At 40.7% G+C, this 19,938-nt stretch overlaps 1 protein-coding gene across 6 annotated transcripts in view; it reads right to left on the bottom strand.

The window, feature by feature from the left end:
- REPS1 (RALBP1 associated Eps domain containing 1) overlaps nt 1–18,228 on the bottom strand; it is a 35,228-nt gene extending 17,000 nt beyond the window's left edge. For 2 of the 6 annotated variants that reach the window (XM_081907112.1, XM_081907113.1), the window contains exons 1-8: nt 17,529–18,216; nt 11,473–11,596; nt 9,220–9,416; nt 7,565–7,706; nt 3,076–3,203; nt 2,431–2,593; nt 1,838–1,901; nt 748–902 (exon numbers count right to left, since the gene is read on the bottom strand). In XM_081907112.1, coding sequence (XP_081763238.1) covers nt 748–902; nt 1,838–1,901; nt 2,431–2,593; nt 3,076–3,203; nt 7,565–7,706; nt 9,220–9,416; nt 11,473–11,596; nt 17,529–17,681 — 1,126 coding nt within the window. In that variant the 5' untranslated portion in view covers nt 17,682–18,216. Of the gene's footprint in view, nt 1–747; nt 903–1,837; nt 1,902–2,430; nt 2,594–3,075; nt 3,204–7,564; nt 7,707–9,219; nt 9,417–11,472; nt 11,597–17,528 lie in introns of all 6 variants that reach the window. The other 4 variants (XM_081907117.1, XM_081907114.1, XM_081907116.1 and 1 more) reach the window with 4 other exon arrangements.
- Between the last annotated feature and the right edge of the window lie 1,710 nt (nt 18,229–19,938).

Genomic DNA, 19,938 nt, shown 5'->3' with positions numbered 1-19,938 from the left:
ACACTCTTGCAATTTAAATTAATAAGACACAGATACTGAAATAAGAAACCACAAGCTTGAAAACAGGATTTATAAACTGGAAGAAGTTCCTATCTCTCTTCTCCTACAGAGGTTGGGAGAGGTGCTAAAGTCTGTTCTAGTAATAGACCCTCATGGAAATTCTATTCCAAAAGGTCCCAACCTTCAAGGGCAGCCCTTGGGATGTCAGCAATCATACTAAAGTCTCAGACAGGAACATTAATATAGTTTTTATTAACTTATTTGTGGAATCATAGGGATTTCATATATTGCTTTTGGGTACATGAGTTTGCTAAGATCAAACACCCTTGAATCTGTTTACTTATAGTTTCCAAAGAAATAGAGCTGTCTGTCCTTGGCTACAAAAATGTAGTTGCTAGCTTGAGGCATCATACTGCAAGTTCAGTCCATTCTAACTTTTCTCACCATCTCTCACCACATTTTCAATTGTGACTCTAAAACTGTGACTCACAATACACAAAACCACCCCAAGAATAAGAAATTGCTTCCTTATTAACAGGCCTTTGTGTTGTACTCAACTAACTTTTACTCAGTGCAGACCCACTGAAATGAATGATCATGACTAGTTTAAGTCCATTAATTTCAATGAATCTACCGAGTCAACCTTAAATTAGTACAATTTACACTGTAAATTTTATGTTGCCTAATGACATCCTAATTTTAACGGTAGTTTTAAAGGAACAAAACTCTACAGAAGAAAGGAAATACCTGCTGAGTCCTCCAAATCAATCAGTTTGGGCATTAAACTTTCAGGCAGTTTCTCAGGCAAGTCATAGCCATTCTTCCTAGCAACTACTAGATGGAAAGCAGCACAGAATTCATCCAGTGTTAATGCACCATCTTTATCAAAATCCGACAGCTCCCTGAAAAGGCAAGAGAAAATATTACTTCTAAATGTTTCTATTGAACTTCACTTTTACTGAGAATGCTTTAAGCTCACACCACACAGTCTGGCATTCTGCTTCTAAAACGAGGTCAATGTTCAGCAATTTCACCTTCCCACTACAGTCCACTATGCTTCCTGAATATCCGCTCCAGAAAACTGGAGTACCATAGGTAATAGCATGGGTGGTAGGCACAAGGGACTAGAGGGGAAGGTGGAATTGGCAAAAATCACTTCTTCCCATTTCAGTCAATGGGAGCCTTCTGTTACAAAAAAGAAAGAGCGAGCAACATGGGATCAAAGACACTATATACAATGTTGCTGAATCAAATGTTTGGCTGCTTATTCTATACAAGAAATGTGAGTTTATGGAGAGATGGGTTAAGCCTAGACTTCTTAAATGTCCTTTTAAGTAAAACACGAGGAATCATTCGAAATATTTGAATGCAAAGTATCTGCAATGTATCGGTTCAGCTGAGCTACCCCTTGGGAAGCTGTTAAGTGTTCACCTTCTGTTCACTGGTATATTGCCTTGCTGAAACTTATCATGATGTTATTTCAATATGGTATTCAGCAATATGGCAATTTATAACACAGCCATATTACAAAAGGTAAGCTTTATTTCAAAATTAAGTCACATGAAAGTTTATTATTTGATCTGCATGGGAATAGGATTTAACTTCTAACTGTTCAAGCCTACACATCTACTCAGATGTAAGCAAATAAGTTCAGTGATACCTCCTGCCAAGTATGCATGTATAGGACTGCAGCAAATGTTACACTGACAGTGCAGGGGATATGTTTTAATGTAAATTATGAAAGGTAATTTAAATGCTAGGCATTTCAGCTCCACAACCAAAGAAATGTGATTTGAAACAAAGGAACTTCCCCAACCTAGCTATATTTCACACTTACCAAATGTGCGAAAGTTCAAGAATAGGAAGTTTTGATTTTGTAAAAAATTCTTTAGCTGCAGAACCTGAAATATTAAAACAATGATGTTTAACTTTGATTCTAAAATTATAACTTGTAAGGATTATAAGTGTATTGCAGCAAAAAAATATAAGTGTATTGCAGAAACACTGAAAATAGTGAGGTTCTAAAGAGATTTCTATCTTCTAACGTTAGTTTTAAAAATTATCTGGAATCATACTGTATGCAATAATATAATTGTAGCACTCATCACAAAACTATAATGGCATATAAATGGTATATAAAATCCAAGAAAATATGAGGTTGGTGCCTAAGATTCCTTCCTATAAATCATAGGATTCTATACATTAGAGGATTCCTTACACTGCTTGCCTCACTGTTCCAGAGGATCTTTCGACCCACTAGAATAGATTTTGGAGGGCACATGGGAAATCAACAAAACCTGCCTCTCCCTTCCATTAGCAAGAACCAGGAATGCAACTCTGCTTATAGAATCTTAGAAATCAACCCAGTGTCTTTACTAGTAGGAAACTAAAATATGTACTCTTGTAACTTATGTGTTTAAAAGAACTCACCTGGAATATATCCGTTTAGATCAGGTTGAATGGTTTTAAACTGATTTATGTAATATTGCCTTTGTTCATCTGTTATTTTCCAAGGATCATCATAACTACTTGATTGCCTACGAATTTCATTTGTTGTAGTAACTGATGCTACAGTTCGGACTGTTGTCTGGTCCTGAAAGGAAAGATTTTTCTTCAGCATTATATAAATGTATCAATAGCCTACCATTTGTATATTGACCTAAGAAAGGAAATGAAAGTTATTTATTGAAGTAGCTTTAGAAGTCTTCCAGTTTGTGCTGGTTAGATGGGATTCTAAAGAAAGTATTTTGAAAATATACTTAAGATAGAAGTAGCAACATTCATGTAAGCAACACAAAGCTATGAAAACTATGCAAAGAATAGTTTCAAATAATTATAAGGACAAAGAAAAGCTGAAAGTTAGTTTTGCATATGCTGGCAGGTTAACTTAAAAGGTTTGCTTGATCAAGAATCTTCAGTGAAAGAGGTTATTTTATGTAAAGAAGAATAGATCAGAGACTGATCTTAAACACACTCACATTTAGAGTCACGGCATGAATCTTTGGTGACAATATGAAAATGACTGACATTAATTGGAATGAAGCAAATCAAAAGAATACCAATAAAATGTCACACCTGGACAGAAGCAGGATGCATGGCTAAAATAGTACTGGTTGGTGTGTTATCAGCAAAACTGACCCAGTTTTCTTGGTGCGGTGGTGGTGAATGGCCAGACCACATGGGATCACCAGTATTACAGGAGCCTGAAAACCAAAACAGTTCAATTTCAAGACTGCCACACAGTCTATTCAAGAAAAGTCATAACCAGGAACCATGGGACAAATTCTGTGAGATCACATGATTCTAGATTCAATGCAGTGCCACAATGCAAAATGTTCCTAAAACTGAGGGATACTAATGTGAGTGGGGTGCTGTTCCTAGGAAAACAGGGGACAGAAGCAGTACCCGGAAAGCTGTCTGTGGACAAACACTGGCTCCCTCAGCCTGAAGTGAGATGAGCGCCACACCCCATAGTCGCCTTTGGTTAAACTTAACCATCCTGTGGTTGGTTTTACCGTTACCTAGGAAAACAAACAATTCCCCAGCCCAGAACAAGGTCCAAGCAGGAACCTATGCATCCCTTTGGTCCCTGGTCTATAATTTAATTCTGACAATGAGGCCAAACGAGGGCTTGGTAAACTGGGAAATGAATCAGGCATAAATGCTCCCATTACCCTTCTTACTCCCTGGTTTATGGTAACCCATTGGAGTTGCAACTTAATTAGGTAAATTAGGGTTATCACAAACCAAAGTTTATCTCCAAAGAAGGATTGGAAAACCAGTTCAAATGACAGTTTTCTTTTCACTCAGTAAACAAACTACTCCATGTGACAAACTTGTTTGCCTGATCTGAATGCAACAAACTGGCCATCACACTAGGATGAAAGGAATTTGATACAAGCATTTGAGGAATGAGCAAGTGAGCAAAAGGCATGGTTCTAATGGTCAAACCATGGTGTGGCTATGATGCCCTGTAACAGACCAATATCTACAGGATATCACAGAAATTTTTTATATAACAAATATCATATACCGCTTATGCAATAAAAGACCTCTAAAGTGGATTTTCACAATTCTAGATTGGAGCTGGAACCTGACTATGGTCTGCCTCTTGTTCTATGCTGCATTGTTGCCTGCTCCTTAATTCAGGAGGCCATTACCACACTAAAAGAGCACTGCACTTTGGAATTCTTGTGCGCTTCCCAGAAAAGGATGACAAATACTAACTGTAGTATATCGAAAAATCAGGAACTTAAATCTCTGTGTATCACAAGTAAAAGTTTAGCATTCTCATGCATATACTTAGCAGGACTATACACAGAGTACCAAAACTATTTTAATAGGGGAAAGGCTTTGAAAAGCAGAATTTACCTAGATTAATACCTTACAGATTACTATTCTTTTGCTAGGAAAGGTCACGCTTTTCAGTGCAAATGAAAATTAATCCCTCTTTAATAAATAGGAGTCTATTTTGGTAGAGGAAGGAAAGATGTGAAGTTCCTTTTCCTCTTTAGAACCAGCACAGGAAGAATTGGAACAGTTTTTATTATTAAATTCACAAGAGTGCTATTAATAAATCTAACAAAAGTAAATCCTGTTCTACTGAAGTTTTTCGGGGGGGGAGGTAGACTGGACTATTTAATGATAACACCTTTTTTAAAATGAACTCGCTAGATTGAAGTAATTAGATTGTTTAAAGTATTTAATAAAGCTGAAGCGCTACCTCAAAATTTGACAGTTGACCTTGTCCATTCTTTTCAAAACATCTCTGTTTATCAGTGATCTAGTCTGTAGCAAAGCAGCAACAGCTGCTAACTGGACAAAGGAGACTTCTTCTTCAGAAAAAGCCTTTCCCCCTACTACTTCAAGTATGGCCTAACAGTAGTCTTCCTTATGGTCACTACTGTCCAGATTCCCTGCTGTTGCTAACTTTTCTCTCTCTTCACCACAGCTGATCTGAAACTCTTTGACATGGTTGCTGATCTGTAGGGCCTGGGTAGTTTATGTATAAACAATATTCCCCAACACACCCACACCTGAAAAAGCTCTGGCTTTTTATCTAAGTAGTATGGAAATAATGACGGTTCAGATGGAGCAAGTGGTGAAGTAGTAGCGATGGACAAATGATGAGGTGACATGATTCACTGCCAGCTCTCAAGACAAGCAATGCCCTTTGGTTCCCTGTTAACAACTGATGCTCCAGAAGTTCTATTTCCAACAAGGAACACTTTATTAGAATGCTTTATAGCCTTGTTCCGGCTGCCTTAAATACCTTTCTTTGAACTTTCTAGATTATTTGTAGAACACGTTGCCAAACTGTCTAATTTGAATGTCACAAATGATAAATCACCCTAAAATGGGGAATTCAATGTTGCAATAAGGCGACTGTTCTGTCAGAGCAAGCATTGGCTTGCCAGGTGAAACAATCTCCCACTCTGCTCGGCTCTCACTGTGTGCTGTTCCAGAGGTCCTCCTGACCCCCGTGCCAAGTCAATTTCAGGGGATAAGTGAGGGAGGAGTCCTTGCACAGCGCTTGCGCCGATGGGACCCATTAGTTGAATCTTGCCGTAAGAAATCAACCCGACAATTATTCAATGCAAATTTGAACAGGAGCACAAGCAAGCTACAGTTCTCAACTGTCTGCTACTTATGGCTTTCTCGGTACAACCAAATAGCAACTGATTACTGAAACTATATATACTTTCTGGCAGAAATAAAAACCTCATTATCCTACAAAAGTCAACAACAAAAAGCTGGATTATTAAATTTGTCCATAAAGTTATCAGAGTTCAAGGTGGTCTTGCCTAAGACTTAGGCCTAATTGAAATAAAAAGTGAGGCATGCAAAGACTGGAAAACTGAGCAAAGATACTTTGGAACAGGAGAGCTGGACTCTCAAGCAGAAATCAAGAAACAATTGTGATCAAGCCTCCAAGGTTTATACTAACGTTGGCAAATACGGAAGCAGTATGAGGGATACAAGTATGACATAATTTAATGTAACACAGTACTAAGCACAGAGGTTCAACCTCCTTTTTTTAAAAAAATAAAATAAAATGCAGCTCTTGTGCCCATAAGCTAGACCCGACAATGTATGGGCAATATCTGCTGAAAACTCTGAAGCACACAATGTGACAGAATAAGCTTTTTAGGAGGCTAGATGCAAGTTTTCAATGTACTTGCCCATACCCAGGCTAGGAAAATATGGATAAAAATAATGCAAAGAGAAAATGTGCAAAAAATACACAAAATAAGACAAAATTGCTTACTAACAGTACATAATTTAGGCAGGTTGCAGATTTATTTTTAGTGCAGAATGTACCTGGTCTTGCTTGGTATCTGCCTACCAAAAATAGTTTTATTTGGAGGTTTGGTTTTCTTCTGGGCCTCCTCAAAGATGCTCACCACATTAGATGCTAGTCAGTTTGTGCTTCCTGGCTGTGGTGCTATATTCCCTGACATTGTCCAACATCACAAAACAGTCTAAGAAGTAGTTTTTATTGATTTGGGTTCCATTAAAAAGTCTATTGAAATACCCTTTATTTTCTAATGCTTTGAACACTTAGCTACTTTTCTTTTTCAAGGTTCAGCTATTTTTGAAAACGCTACATAGTGTGCTATTTTTAGTATAGCGTTTATACTCTATTTTAACATCTCTCTTACTCCTCTGGTCACTGTCTAAACCAAATAGTGTTCATATAAGCACATCTAGCATGTAACATTAAGTCAAATTATCGTTAACCACAGGTGAGCAAGCAGGCGGATACACAGAGCAAAAACTGTGGCTGCTTCACTCTTCCCCTGGTCCTACTGCTGCTAAGTCATGGGAAGTTGGGCTTAGGGCTTGTCTCCTCCAAACAGATCATGTGTGACCTACAGCATTGGATGCTATAAAAATGTGGTTAAGATTCCAACTTTAGAATGTTAGCCTGAAATTGCCTTCTTCAATGAAATTCACAGTTCAAAGCTTTAATGTGAAGCGCCATTAAACAGAATACACATTCTATTTTATTTCCTTCTTGTTGTTGCCTGAAATATTCTAACAAGCCTTTGCAACTTTTTACTTCTGAATTTCCTTATCACAATAAAATGTTTGGGCCTCCTCTAGTGCACAAGTGACCAGAAAGAAAACAGTCTTGTGTGAAGCTGAAACACTTAAGGTATCTCCCTCAAAAGCAAACAAAAACTGATCAAAATAATATTGCAGGGCCAGATGCATTCTCACAAAGATAAATCTTATGGAAATTAAGAGTTTTCAAAAAACAGGATGGTACCAATGATTCTTTAGACCAAAATAAAGGATGGGATGTGGTATTGGGGCAAGATGGTAGGTAAAAGGCAAGGGTGCACATTCCTAGTTGACTTTTTACTAGCGTGAAAGGAAGCTGCTCTTGTCACTGATCAGGACATACTGAGGTGGGCCAGAGGATTACTTTTGTCTCCCTGATTCAAGTCTGTACCTCCCTAGAGTGGCCTGCCTCATACATGGGGCACTACTAGGCTATATTAAGAAATCCACAATCTCAGGCAACACTTGAAGCGTAACACAAGACATTTATTTATACCTGCTTGTGCTTCACTAAAGGGAGCCCAAAAAGGCCCTGGTCGCTCATTATTTCCTCCGCTGGGATGGCGGCTGTGCTTCCTCCATGTGTGTGGAGAGGTTGGTGGAGATTGCTGCGGTGAAACAACAGGAGATGTGGACTCCTAATAAAACAAAGGAAGTTTTTAAAATGTTATACTATGTACCTGAAACAATCTTCTAAAAACCACTTTCTTTAAGAACAAATTCTTTCTTAAGAACAGGTGGGATTTTAATACTAACAAAAAGATCAAGGGCAAGGCAAATAATAAAACTTAGTGGGCACATTAAAACTTGTCATGCATTCAAATGAATCTTGAAAATAAATAGGGACAGCATGAATACCCAGTTCTTGTAATTTAGCCATATTAGGTTTTGCCACTTATTTTTACATGGTATGTGATCAGAACCCAGTTGTATCATTCACTGGTTTCACTTTCCGCTTGTTATATCATCTCCAAAGGTGAAACCATTTCATTATTTCTAAAGCTCCTATTACTAGGAAACAAATAAGAGATTTAGAAAGACAGGCCTTACTTGCAGACTTTGGATGCCATGGTAAATTGTTAGTCAACACAGTGGTACCTCTGGATACAAACGGGATCTGTTCCGGAGCCCCGTTCACATCCTGAAGCGAACGCAACCCATGTCTGCACAGGTCACGATTCGCCGCTTCTGTGCGTGCGCGAGACGTCATTTTGACCATTTGTGCATGCGCGAGTGACGAAACCGTCACCGCAGAGCGCAACCTGAAAAGGCTTAACGTGAAGCAACTTCAACCCGAGGTATGACTGTACCTACCCATGACTGCCACCAAACAAAAATGCTACTGGTAAAATATAGTACTGGTTATAAAAATGATCATGAAGATTGTAACGAAATCACACCTCGCTCTCCAAATAAGAGTACCTAGACAGAATTACATGCAAGTGTCTGGAAAAAATTGACAGGATAGAGGGCTGAATCCAAAGAAGGCCACTCTTGCAAGGTTGTTTCTTATCCCCTCCGTGGGGATGCCTTTGAAGATGACTTGGAAACTTCAATTGGTCCATAATGCAGTGGCCACTGACTTATCCTAGCTTTTTTCTAGAATATGGGTGCATCATGTAAAGAAAAAAAGATGTACAAAGACCTAAAGCACTAACAAAGACCTCTCAAGGAGTTGTAGGTGTAACTTAACTGCAATAGTATGAAGCAATATAGTGTAATTTCTCTTAAATAAAGGGGGGGGGGGAGCAATACACTCAAACTAGTGTGCTTGCAGCCAAAATTGTAAGACTAGTTTGACAACACAATCTGTAGCAGCAAATTTAGTTTTTGACGTACATGCAAAGTTACAAGGTAGAATAAGTAATTCTATTCTGTTTGGCACCAGGGATAGAATTCAACGTAGCACTAAATGGGGTACAAACGTGGAGAATGAGGTTCATTTGTACAATGGGGCTTCTGTCTCCCTCTGCACAAACCCTAAATCTGTTCTGGAGGTTCTTCCCCTAAGCTTTCAGAGCCAGATTTATAAAACAAATAAATCACTGCTAAACTTGCACTGCCCTTTGTATTTTAATATAATTACAGAACCACAATATAAAAACCATTAAGGATACTTAAAAACATTAGTCAGTCTTTATATTTCATTACCTGTTGATCTGTCGTTGGACGTTGCTGGACGACATCATGGCTCACAGAGCCTTTTTTAACTTGTATTCTACCTGGTGGGGGAGGAATCGCACCTGAATAGGAGGATGGGTTATCAGGATCTGAAGAATACAACGATGAATGCCTCAGTTCCTGCTCATTCTTTGACATGACAAATCTGGGCAGGGGGAGGTCCTTGACTGTTAAAACAACACCACACATGATTATTATAAGACACTTAAGTTACAAAATGTTTTGATTCCCCATTAAAATATTATTTTCTTGAGAGTTGCTATCAAGTTTGTTGCAAGCTGGAACAGTTCCTGCTACAGCCAATGTCTGTTCTATGCAGGCACTGACTTTGACAGGAGCTGCTCCATCACACAATGATGAAGAAACAGGTGCTTATTCTGCCGGAACGATCTTTAAAAGGTTGGAAAATGCTTTCCTGCATGTCCAAGCCTCCCTGCCCATCCTTTCAAGCTCTGATTGCATGGCAGGCTTTGTAAGTGGCAAAGGGTTTTGACAGGTGGGCAGGGTAACCCACCTGCCAATCATGTGACAACATGACAATGTTGTGTGATTGACAGGTAGCTTGCCACACCCATTTGTCAAAGTTGGCCTATGGGGTGGGGCCAGCTAAAGGCTTGGTCCCTGAAAACAAAAAGATTACCCATCCCTGTATTAACCATATAAAACCAATAGAGTATTCAAATAATTCAAAATTGCAATCAAGATTGTGACAATTCAGTTGAAGAAAGAATTCTCACCAGAACAGGAATTTAACAGCTCAAACTTTGAAGCCAACTTGAATTTTTCACCTTAGTGACTACAGATGGACATTAGCATGTTAAGTATTTCATAGACAGATATTTTTCAACACCCACAGGAACCTTTTATATTTCTCTTTAATTCACCTCTCTCCAAGCAATGAGAGCATACAACCTGAAGCTGCCCCACCCCCCAAAAAAAAACTTGTTTTATGTGATCAACAGGACCATGGCAATGCTGACAGCTTGTTTTCACTTAAAATTTTTTTATCTTAACAGTTGTGGAGAAAGTTCTGAAAAGCAAGTGTCAGTTAGAAATTACTGAAATAGGAAGTAAATAAAAGTTATGTACTGCTCTGAACTGCAGCTCATCTTATATATGTCAAGCTCCAAACCACTTCAAGTTCTATGGGCCAAATGCACTAAGAGGTTCAAGGTGGGCAACTTCTCTAAGAGAAGGCAGCAGTTTTCAGCACCTGCTTCTACTAATATGTGGTACCTCAACATCAAATACTATAATATTATTTGTGATGTAACAAAGAGAGGAACGCCAACTCTGTTTGACAAGCAGAAGACTTACATCTCTAAACAATAGATACAGAGTTGTAAAAGCATATTATTCCTCATGAGGAGGATTTAAAAAAGATCATTCTAAGCAAAGAAAAGAGCTTGTTTATGCTAACTGGGGTTTTATAAAAAAAACTTATTAGAATAGCAGACCTTCCTGCCATCTTCTCAAGTTTCAAAAGCAGTTAGCTACTCAGACTTAAGTCCTGTTGTTGAGGAAACACAAATGCCCCTTGGTATACGCTACCTATCGCAAAGCTCTTTGTTCTGGTAAATAGCCACAGTTTTGACACCAATAAAAGTGTGTTATGAGTGCTAACCTGGGTATTACCCAGTTCATTTTTTCTGTCCCAACAGATACAAAAAATGAGTATAAAGGCTGTCAGCCATCATTACTTTATTTCTGCCTCAGTTCCTTTATCTCATTTTTACCTTTACACATGAGATAAAGACACTAAGTTAACACAGTCTGCAGACTGGATCAAGTGAAAATAATAGGCAGACCTAAGTGGCCGAAATTTCTGATGACATCCATCTCAGAGCTTCTCATTTCTAACTTTCAATCAGAAGTCTAAACCTCCTAGAATATAACCATAGGTTTAAAACCTAACTATTATTTGAAGGAAAGCATATAGTCTGACATTTAAAGAACAAAATTGTCAATGAATTGGGACATTGGTGTTTTTTCCACTTTGGGAATATCATTTTTTTATCCTTAGAGTAGAGCTGCTTGCAACAGCATTAAAAACAGTCATGCAAAAAAACTTCTTATTAGAGGAAACTTCCTTTAAAGGAAGAGATGTTTAAGAAAACATCAGAGGAATCATGTCAGTGGTATATGCTGGTAGAGGAGTATCAGACAAGAGCCATATTTTAATAACCTAGTCAATTATATTTCGATACTTATTTCAAGGCTTACCAGAATTCAAGCTTTCCATTCGCAGTGGAAACCCAGACTGAGCCACTGCAACTAGTTTCAAAGCAATGTAGAATTGGCTTCTTCCAAAGTATCCAAGTCTTGTTGCACCACAAAGTTCCATGATCTAGAGAAAACCAAAACATCCAGCAAAATGAATATAATAAATTTGGTGAAGTAGAAACATTAGTTCACTGTACTCTATATATGCTTGCCAATAAATTCTATGCTATAATATCATAAATGCAGTAGTTTTCTATTAAACTACGGTAGGAAAAAATGTTCTCATTCTCCTGCGCAGTGATTCACTTCAATTTCACTGGTCTCATTCTCAATACCTTCACCATGTTTGCTATAATGGCAAATAATTTTGGTTGATCTCTCTCTTGCCCACTATAACAAATACCAGTTCCCTTATTAAACATCTGATGTACTATATTATTGCATTTTAATTGCAATGTGTGGCCAATATTTACATTAAACTGAACACCTAGCTTTTCGTGTCCTTGTTCACATATTCCTCTTAAATCTTGTTTTTTCCTTCCTGACACTATCCCGATACCAATATGAATATTTGTTTCGGTCAGCAACCCATAACTGCTCCTCAGAACAAATTTATCTTACTGCTCTACCCAATTGTAATCAAAGTATGACTTGTGCAAAGTTCAACTCCTAAAAATCAATTTGCTTTTATTTTTAAAAAAATGGGGGGAGGAAGAGTTATTTTTTATTTACAATGTTAAATGTATGTCTGTATGTAGCATAATGATGTTTGCTAGGGACAAATGTAGCTTGATGAGGCTCTTAAAAAGTCAGCATCAACTCAAATTAGTTATATACTGTAGAGTGTTCTCAGTGCTGAGCTGCCCCACTGGAATATTGAAATGAAAGGGTCATAAGCCATACAAAATGATGGCAACAAATCATAGTGAATTAAATTAGGCTGTACGCACAACTCAAGCAGCCCTTCACTCCTAGAGATGGAGGAGCAAATCAGGGACTGCTTAAGCTGTCTGTACCAGCATACAACTCATAGTTTGCCAGCATCATTATATGTGACTGTAGCCATTGTCTGTTTAATATAAACATAACTAACAAAACCCCTGCTATGTAAGATACAAAAAAGTTAAATTTAATGCAACATGACAGAAAAATGGTGTCCCAGACACAATATTAGAAGACTGATTTAAAAAAAAAAAACATGTTAAAAATGCCACCCAATTACCATTTGTTGTACCTACATAACATACTGCAATGTAACTGGGAAGATGTATTTTTGACAACACGCACAGCAGTATTTTATTACATTGTCACGTACACAAACTATAGCTTATACTTTAAAACTTACACTTCACAAAGCTATTGTGGTGCAACAGTAACCATGCAAATTAGTTAAGTGTATGCTGTGGCCTGAGACTTTTTTGAGACTGTCATGGGTCTGTGTATCACACTCTCTGGAACTGCAATAGCATTAGGATCCTAGAAGTTCCACAACCATAACTGTACCTCTGAATACTGCCTTCTCTACCAACCATAAGCAGTAAATTAAAATACAGTCTACCTTGGCTCCCGAACACCTTGGCTCCTGAACAAATCGGATCCCGAATGATCAAATTCCAGAAGTGGGTGTTCTGGTGTATCAATGATTTTCAGAAGCCGAACGTCTGGCATGGCTTCCAATTGGCTGCAGGAGCTTCCTGCAGCCAATCGGAAGACGCACTTTGGTTTCCGAACATTTTGGAATATATTGGAAAATTGCCCAGGTCGCTGTGGGTTAAAGCCTCAGCACCTAGGACTTGCCGATCGAAAGGTCGGCGGTTCGAATCCCTGCGGCGGGGTGCGCTCCCGCTGCTCGGTCCCAGCGCCTGCCAACCTAGCAGTTCGAAAGCACCTCCGGGTGCAAGTAGATAAATAGGGACCGCTTACCAGCGGGAAGGTAAACGGCGTTTCGGTGTGTGGCTCTGGCTCGCCAGATGCAGCTTTGTCACGCTGGCCACGTGACCCGGAAGTGTCTCCGGACAGCGCTGGCCCCTGGCCTCTTAAGTGAGATGGGCGCACAACCCCAGAGTCTGTCAAGACTGGCCCGTACGGGCAGGGGTACCTTTACCTTTTACCTTTAGTGTCCATTAGTTATGGTAATCCTAGTTCCTTTAGGGGAATAAACTTTGAGACAACTTGGTTTTCCACATTCTGGATTTTGTTTTGTAGGTGTGTTAAAGCATGCATGCTAACAGCCATCCTCTATAATGCAAATGTTTTCTAGACTTTTTAAAAATGCTTGAGGCGCTTGAATTAGTATAATGCTTGAACTACTGCTTACAATAGCAGATAACCCACTTACATTTACATATGGATCAACGTTCCAGTTCAATGAATAGCAGCTAAACATGACCCACCTTTAAAAACAAAACAAACTTGCTGCACCAGATGTACCTGCATTCCACCTTTCTACAAGTAACATAGTTTTCTAAAAATACTGTCAAAGATAAGCTGGTTCACAAGTTAAAAATTAAGGAAGAGCTCCCTTACTGAACTTACTGAAATTCAGAACTTATTTGTACTCATTCAAAAATACGTAGTATTTGGTATTTCTTTTCCAGTTATTTACAATTCACTGTTACATGTCAAGGAATTGCAGACACAACCAGCTCTTGCGCTCTATGGGAATGTGCTCAACTGCCTGATCAAAGCCCAGAGTAGCAGCCTAAGTAGGTTTTTAATCACCTCTCCTTTGGCCTGATCCAACAGGATTCCTCTTATTTTCTTAACTTCCTTACCTACTATCTTCCTACAACTCCTGTTGAAACAGAATCACGGCCAAAGTTTTCCTAGATTATTCTACTTATTCTTATGCTGCTCTGCACCAATTGTCTCTCAATGTAACTTGATTTACATTTTTACTGATAATGGGCTTCCTCCTTTGGAGCTTGATCCCGACAGATAACTGAACATTTTGCTTATTTATTTAACAGCATTTTAAAATCACTTAACATTTAAAATAGCTTAACCAACAACAAAAATGCAAACAATGGAACATCATCACACATGAATTTAACAGCAAAATGTAAAACAGCATTTGCTATTCAGAGAAAAATATAGAGAAATACAGAGAGACTAAAGTTATCAGCCAGCTACCGACACGGATCCTCACAGTTAGAGTCACTAAGGCAGCACTTGGGCCTGCTAAAACTGGTGGGGCAGTTGGATATTAGCTGTTTAATTTGCTATTCTACTCAGATGAGCTTCACAACATACACCAGACTGCAGAGAGGCTGAACCAGAATGTCTTGACTTAAAACTAGTACAACTGCTGATGCAATCCTGTTGCCGGGCACACAAATCATCCTATGATGTTCCACTTCTGTTTCCTATAAGACAAGGTTATTACCCTCCACACACTTTTAAGGGTCACTGCACATATGACCTTTTACAACAGGTTTTAAGCTGCATATACACTGTGTGAAATTGATGGCAGTGTAAGTTTTGCTGTAAATGCACAGCTCTAATACAAGAATGTTCATATATGTGTATACATTGTAAAGTAGTTACTTTCTTGTACACATGGTTAAACTGATAGGATGTTTCTAGTATTCCATGTTAGCTATTCCTTGTATTATTATTTTTAATCAAGAGAAAGGAGAGATACAGGGATACTTGGCCAGATACTGGAAACAAAGTTTAATCTGACAGAGACCTTAAAGTCGCCAGTTTTGCCAAGACTGCAATCCTATGTACACATGCTTTGAAATAAGACCTATTTATGTCAGTGGAATTTTCTTTCTAGTAAACATGCTCAGGATTGTGTTGTAAGATGTACAGCATGGAGTTACATCTGCTATGTTAATTTCTTTTATGTATATCCAGACCAAGATTCTCTAATGTACGAGTAGTGCATCACAGAAATATTAACATTTAAGGCTCCATAGAGCAGAGTGGCAGCTGGGAGCACTGGGTGAACAGTTTTATCATTATCAGGAAAATAGGAGATGGTGTTAGCAGTATGATCTAAAGTAGTTATTCTAGTAAAACCTCTCCATAGCCCATGTTGACAATTGCCATTTCAAGACACTGACAAATGAAAGCTTATAAAGAACAGTGATGAACATGCCAAGTGGGTGCTGCTAGTTTTAATAATATAAAGATTTTTAATTCCACCTCCAGCATATTGTTTTTAGCCAGACAGCAAAGCACTTAATGCTCCTAATGAACATGAAGTGCTTTATACGAAGATTATACACCAGTGTACTCATTTTGCAGACTATAGTAGTTGTGGGTCTCATTCAACTGTAACTAAAGACTGACTCCCTTTGGACATAGCATCTGTGTCCAGAGACAAACAGGCAATAGTTTGCCAGATAAGTTATCTATTAGATGAACTCCAATTACGTCAAGCTTCAAGGCCTTCTCCATATTTTACAAGCTGAAGCACTACAAACATGATAGCTTCTCTGTATGTGCTTTTGCCAACAGCTTTGTAATACACAGGGCAGACTTAACGATACTCAAACAATGTAACACAGCCATTACTTCCCAGCTAGAACTCAGTATTCCTCATGAGAACCCTGCCACTACATGCGCACATTTTAAATCTATACATTTTAAAGAACTTTACTAAATGTCTGTTAACATGTGTATTGCAAATTAATGACAAACTGAAACATTTGAGAGGGGCCAGTGTCTTAGAATAACCTGCTTGTTGCAATTTAGGGTCTAATATTAGCATGGTAACAAAGTCACACATTTCTGTGTCTGGACACTTATGTGAGTCATGGACTACCCCAATAACTTATATTATGATTCTTATTATTTATTTCCTACATCATCCTTTCTTTTAAGGAGCTCAAGTTGGTGTACATGGCTTTTCCCTCCACATTTTATCCTAACAACTGTGTGAGATAGGTTAGGCTGAAAGACAGTGGCTGGCCCAAGGTCACCCTGTGAGCTTCAGGGCCAAGTGGGTTCGAACCCTGGGCTCATAGGCCATGGTCGAACCCTCTAACCATGACACCACAGCGGCTATTGCAACTGAGCACTCTGGTCCAAGTCATTAAAGTGAATCAGTCACATAAGTGAAAATAAGAAGCAACTATAGCTCAGCATGCACCACATAGTTCTTTGGGCCATCAGGGAAGCTCCTAGAAAACAGGAAACAGAACTGCTGCACTAAACTTAATTTCACAACAGCAAAGTGTCAAGGCTCTGCAGTTCAGAGAACTGATACAACAAAATTAGTGTTGTCCAAATTGGGCAGTACAGTAATAATATTAAATTGACCTCGTAGCACATATACGTAAAAGCAAATTTCCATACTTTCTTCAGGCCAGGGTCACTTCAATACTTCCTCCCAAGATGTACAAACAAGGTTGTTTCCTGTGCAGTCCCCAAACTACCTAGAATTGTAGAGCTGGAAGGGACCACAAGGGCCATCTAGTCCACCCACTGCAGTGCAGGAATCTAAATTCCCCAAGAACAAACCAAGCAGCAATTACATACTTTGCACTTTACAAGTTTTACCACTCATTTTCCCCGTTGCTATTTTAAAATATGGGGGATATATACACACACACACACACACACACACACACACACACACATACACACACACCCATTGACAAATCCCTCTTGGATACACTGTGTTATGTACATAACTATGCTATGCATTGCAATAAGTGAAATAAGGAAGACTCCAAGGGGAACATCCCCTGCATCCGGGGGTGCCAGAGTCTATCAAAGCCCCCACCACCACCACGTTTTTCTGTATGTCCCTTGTTTTTTTAAAAAAATATTCCCTCGTATTCCACCATAGCCAATAGCCTCGGCTCAACCCATCGCGGGGCAGGAAATCCTCCGCAGCCACCCCCGAGTAGGGGGCCCAGGGTGGGCGTGTGAACGTGGGAAGGGCGAGGGACGGAGCGTGTCGGTGGTGTGGGGGGAGCTGGGCACGTACCTCGTTCTCCACCCCCACCCACCCCCTTCGCCGCCCCCTTGAGTCCGGAGCCTGCTGCCCCTGGGATCGAGTGGGTCTCGGGAGGGAGAGGCGGCCACGGCGGCGGGTTTACCTGCAGGACCACCTCGCTGGGCAGCTGCGCGGCGCGGAAGAGCTCGAGGACCCTCCCGTTGGACGCCACTTTCTTGGTGCTCTCGGTGTCGCAGTACGAGAAGAGGTCGCAGTAGTAGCGCTGCTCGGTCTCGCTCAGCGTCAGACCCTCCATCTTACGCCAGCCCGGCCCGGCCCCGGGAATCGATCCTGCCACTGGGCGGGGCGGAGGGACGGACGACGGACGGCAGGGGAAACAAACGGACGGACGCGGGGCCGCGCTCGCACGCGCGGGAGCCACCGCTGGCGGCGGCGGCGGCGGCTCCGTGAGGAAACGGCCGTGAGGGGGAGGGGTCGGGAGGGGGGCGGAAGGAAAGAGAGAGAGGGGCGCGTGCGCTCTCTCTCTCCCGCTTGCGCGCGCGCCGCCTCAGCTGTTGCTTGTTGATCTCGCGGAGCCTTCCTTAAAGGAGTTGGGGAGGGGAAGGCGGAGGAAGCGCCGCGACACCAGGGGGAAGGGGGCGTGGCGTTCGAAAGGGAGGAAGAAGAAGAGAAGGGGTGTGTGCGCGCGCATGTATGTATGTATGTGTGTGTGTGTGTGTATGAGGGACTCCCAATAAAAAAAGTTTTACGGACGTCTCTCCTTGGACGTAGCCACGCCCTCTCGGCCTGGCGGAACTCGCGCGCAACTACAGCCCCGACTTAACTCTGTTCCTGAAAAAAAAAAAAGGGGGGGAGGAAACGCCTTCAGAAGCCGCCCGTGGGACCCGGATGCGAAAATAGGCTGACGCGCGTAGTGTGTGTCACGCATGGTTCTCCCCAACTTGCTGATAAATCTGCTCCTGCGTTTCTCTCTCCCCACCCCCACCTGGCGGTGTGGAGGGACAACTGCAGCCTCTTTCCACTTTCCCTAGCACCGATAAGGGCCGGTGTTGTTGTTTTTTTGCCGCCGCGCCGTTTGATAGGCGGAAGCAGCGCTGGAGCCCTGGTGATTTTTGAAGCGAAGAGAGCAGAGCAAAGTGCGGGAATGTAGCTTATTTGCAAGCCTGTGACCTGCGCATCCTTTGAACATATAAAGTGTGGAGGAAATTCCTGCCCCTTGTGAATTTGTCCCCAGCGAACGCAAATTCCCGCCCCCTCCCTTTAAATTCTGCTTGGCCCTGGTTCACGTTTGGGGAAAACAAAACGCAAATTCGTTTCTGTTTGTTTTCTCTGGATTGTCACTTAGGAATTGCCGTTCATGAATTCCACTGCAGTGAACTCAAAATCCCCAATGCCGCCCTTTTAATACTAGTTGGCTCCTATTTACATTTGGGGAAACAACATGCAGATTTAGAAGCTACTGTATTATTGTTCTCGTCTAGACCATGGGTAGGCAAACTAAGGCCCTGGGCCCAGATCCAGCCCAATCGCCTTCTAAATCTGGCCCACGGGTGGTCTGGGAATCAGCATGTTTTTACATGAGTAGAATGTGTCCTTTTATTTAAAATTCATCTATGGGTTATTTGTGGGGCCTGCCTGGTGTTTTTATAGTAGAATGTATGCTTTTATTTAAAATGCATCTCTGGGTATTTGTGGGGCATAGGAATTCGTTCATCCCCCCCCCAAATATATAGTCCAGCCCCCCACAAGGTCTGAGGGACAGTGGACTGGCTCCCTGCTGAAAAAGTTTGCTGGCCCCTGGTCTAGACCCATGTGCATAGCCAGGGTTTATGTTGGGGGGCCAGAACGTCAGTTAATTATTTTTATTGATTTACGGTACTTGATTTAGGGGGGCACCTGCCCCCCTGGTCCCCCTTGGCTACATCCATGTCTAGACCCTATCATTTAGGATTTGTACTCCTGTTTTAAGCAAAACCTCCGCCCATATAACCCATTGTAAATAACGTACATAGGTGGAAGCCCTCTTGGAGTCTTGTGAAATATTTTCCTCCAGCCATTTATTGCAGCCAAAGTGTAAATGTTGCATTGGGTTGTGGGAGAAACTTTCTTGTTGACTTCTAACTATTGTTTTCTGGAAAATGCACTGCAAACTTCCTTCACAGTGAGGTTTGATGTGTGAGAGAGAAACTAAAAACTGTTAGCCATACTGTGTAGCTTCATTTAGTTAGACACTGTTACAGTGTTTCTCCCTATTTATTTCTGTTTAACATAAACTTCTGACAGCACAATCATATACAGTGGTACCTCGGGTTACATACGCTTCAGGTTACATACGCTTCAGGTTACAGAAATAACCCAGAAATATTACCTCGGGTTAAGAACTTTGCTTCAGGATGAGAACAGAAATCATGCTCTGGCGGCACGGCGGCAGCAAGAGGCCCCATTAGCTAAAGTGGTGCTTCAGGTTAAGAACAGTTTCAGGTGAAGAACGGACCTCCAGAATGAATTAAGTACATAACCCGAGGTACATATTTCCTTGGAAGTAAGTTCTA

Source organism: Podarcis melisellensis (genome assembly GCF_964234715.1).
Source record: "Podarcis melisellensis genome assembly, chromosome: 3".
In the NCBI taxonomy this organism is placed as follows: Eukaryota; Metazoa; Chordata; class Lepidosauria; order Squamata; family Lacertidae; genus Podarcis; species Podarcis melisellensis.
Note: the sequence above shows the minus strand (reverse complement) of the source record. Positions and strands in the feature narration are given on the sequence as shown.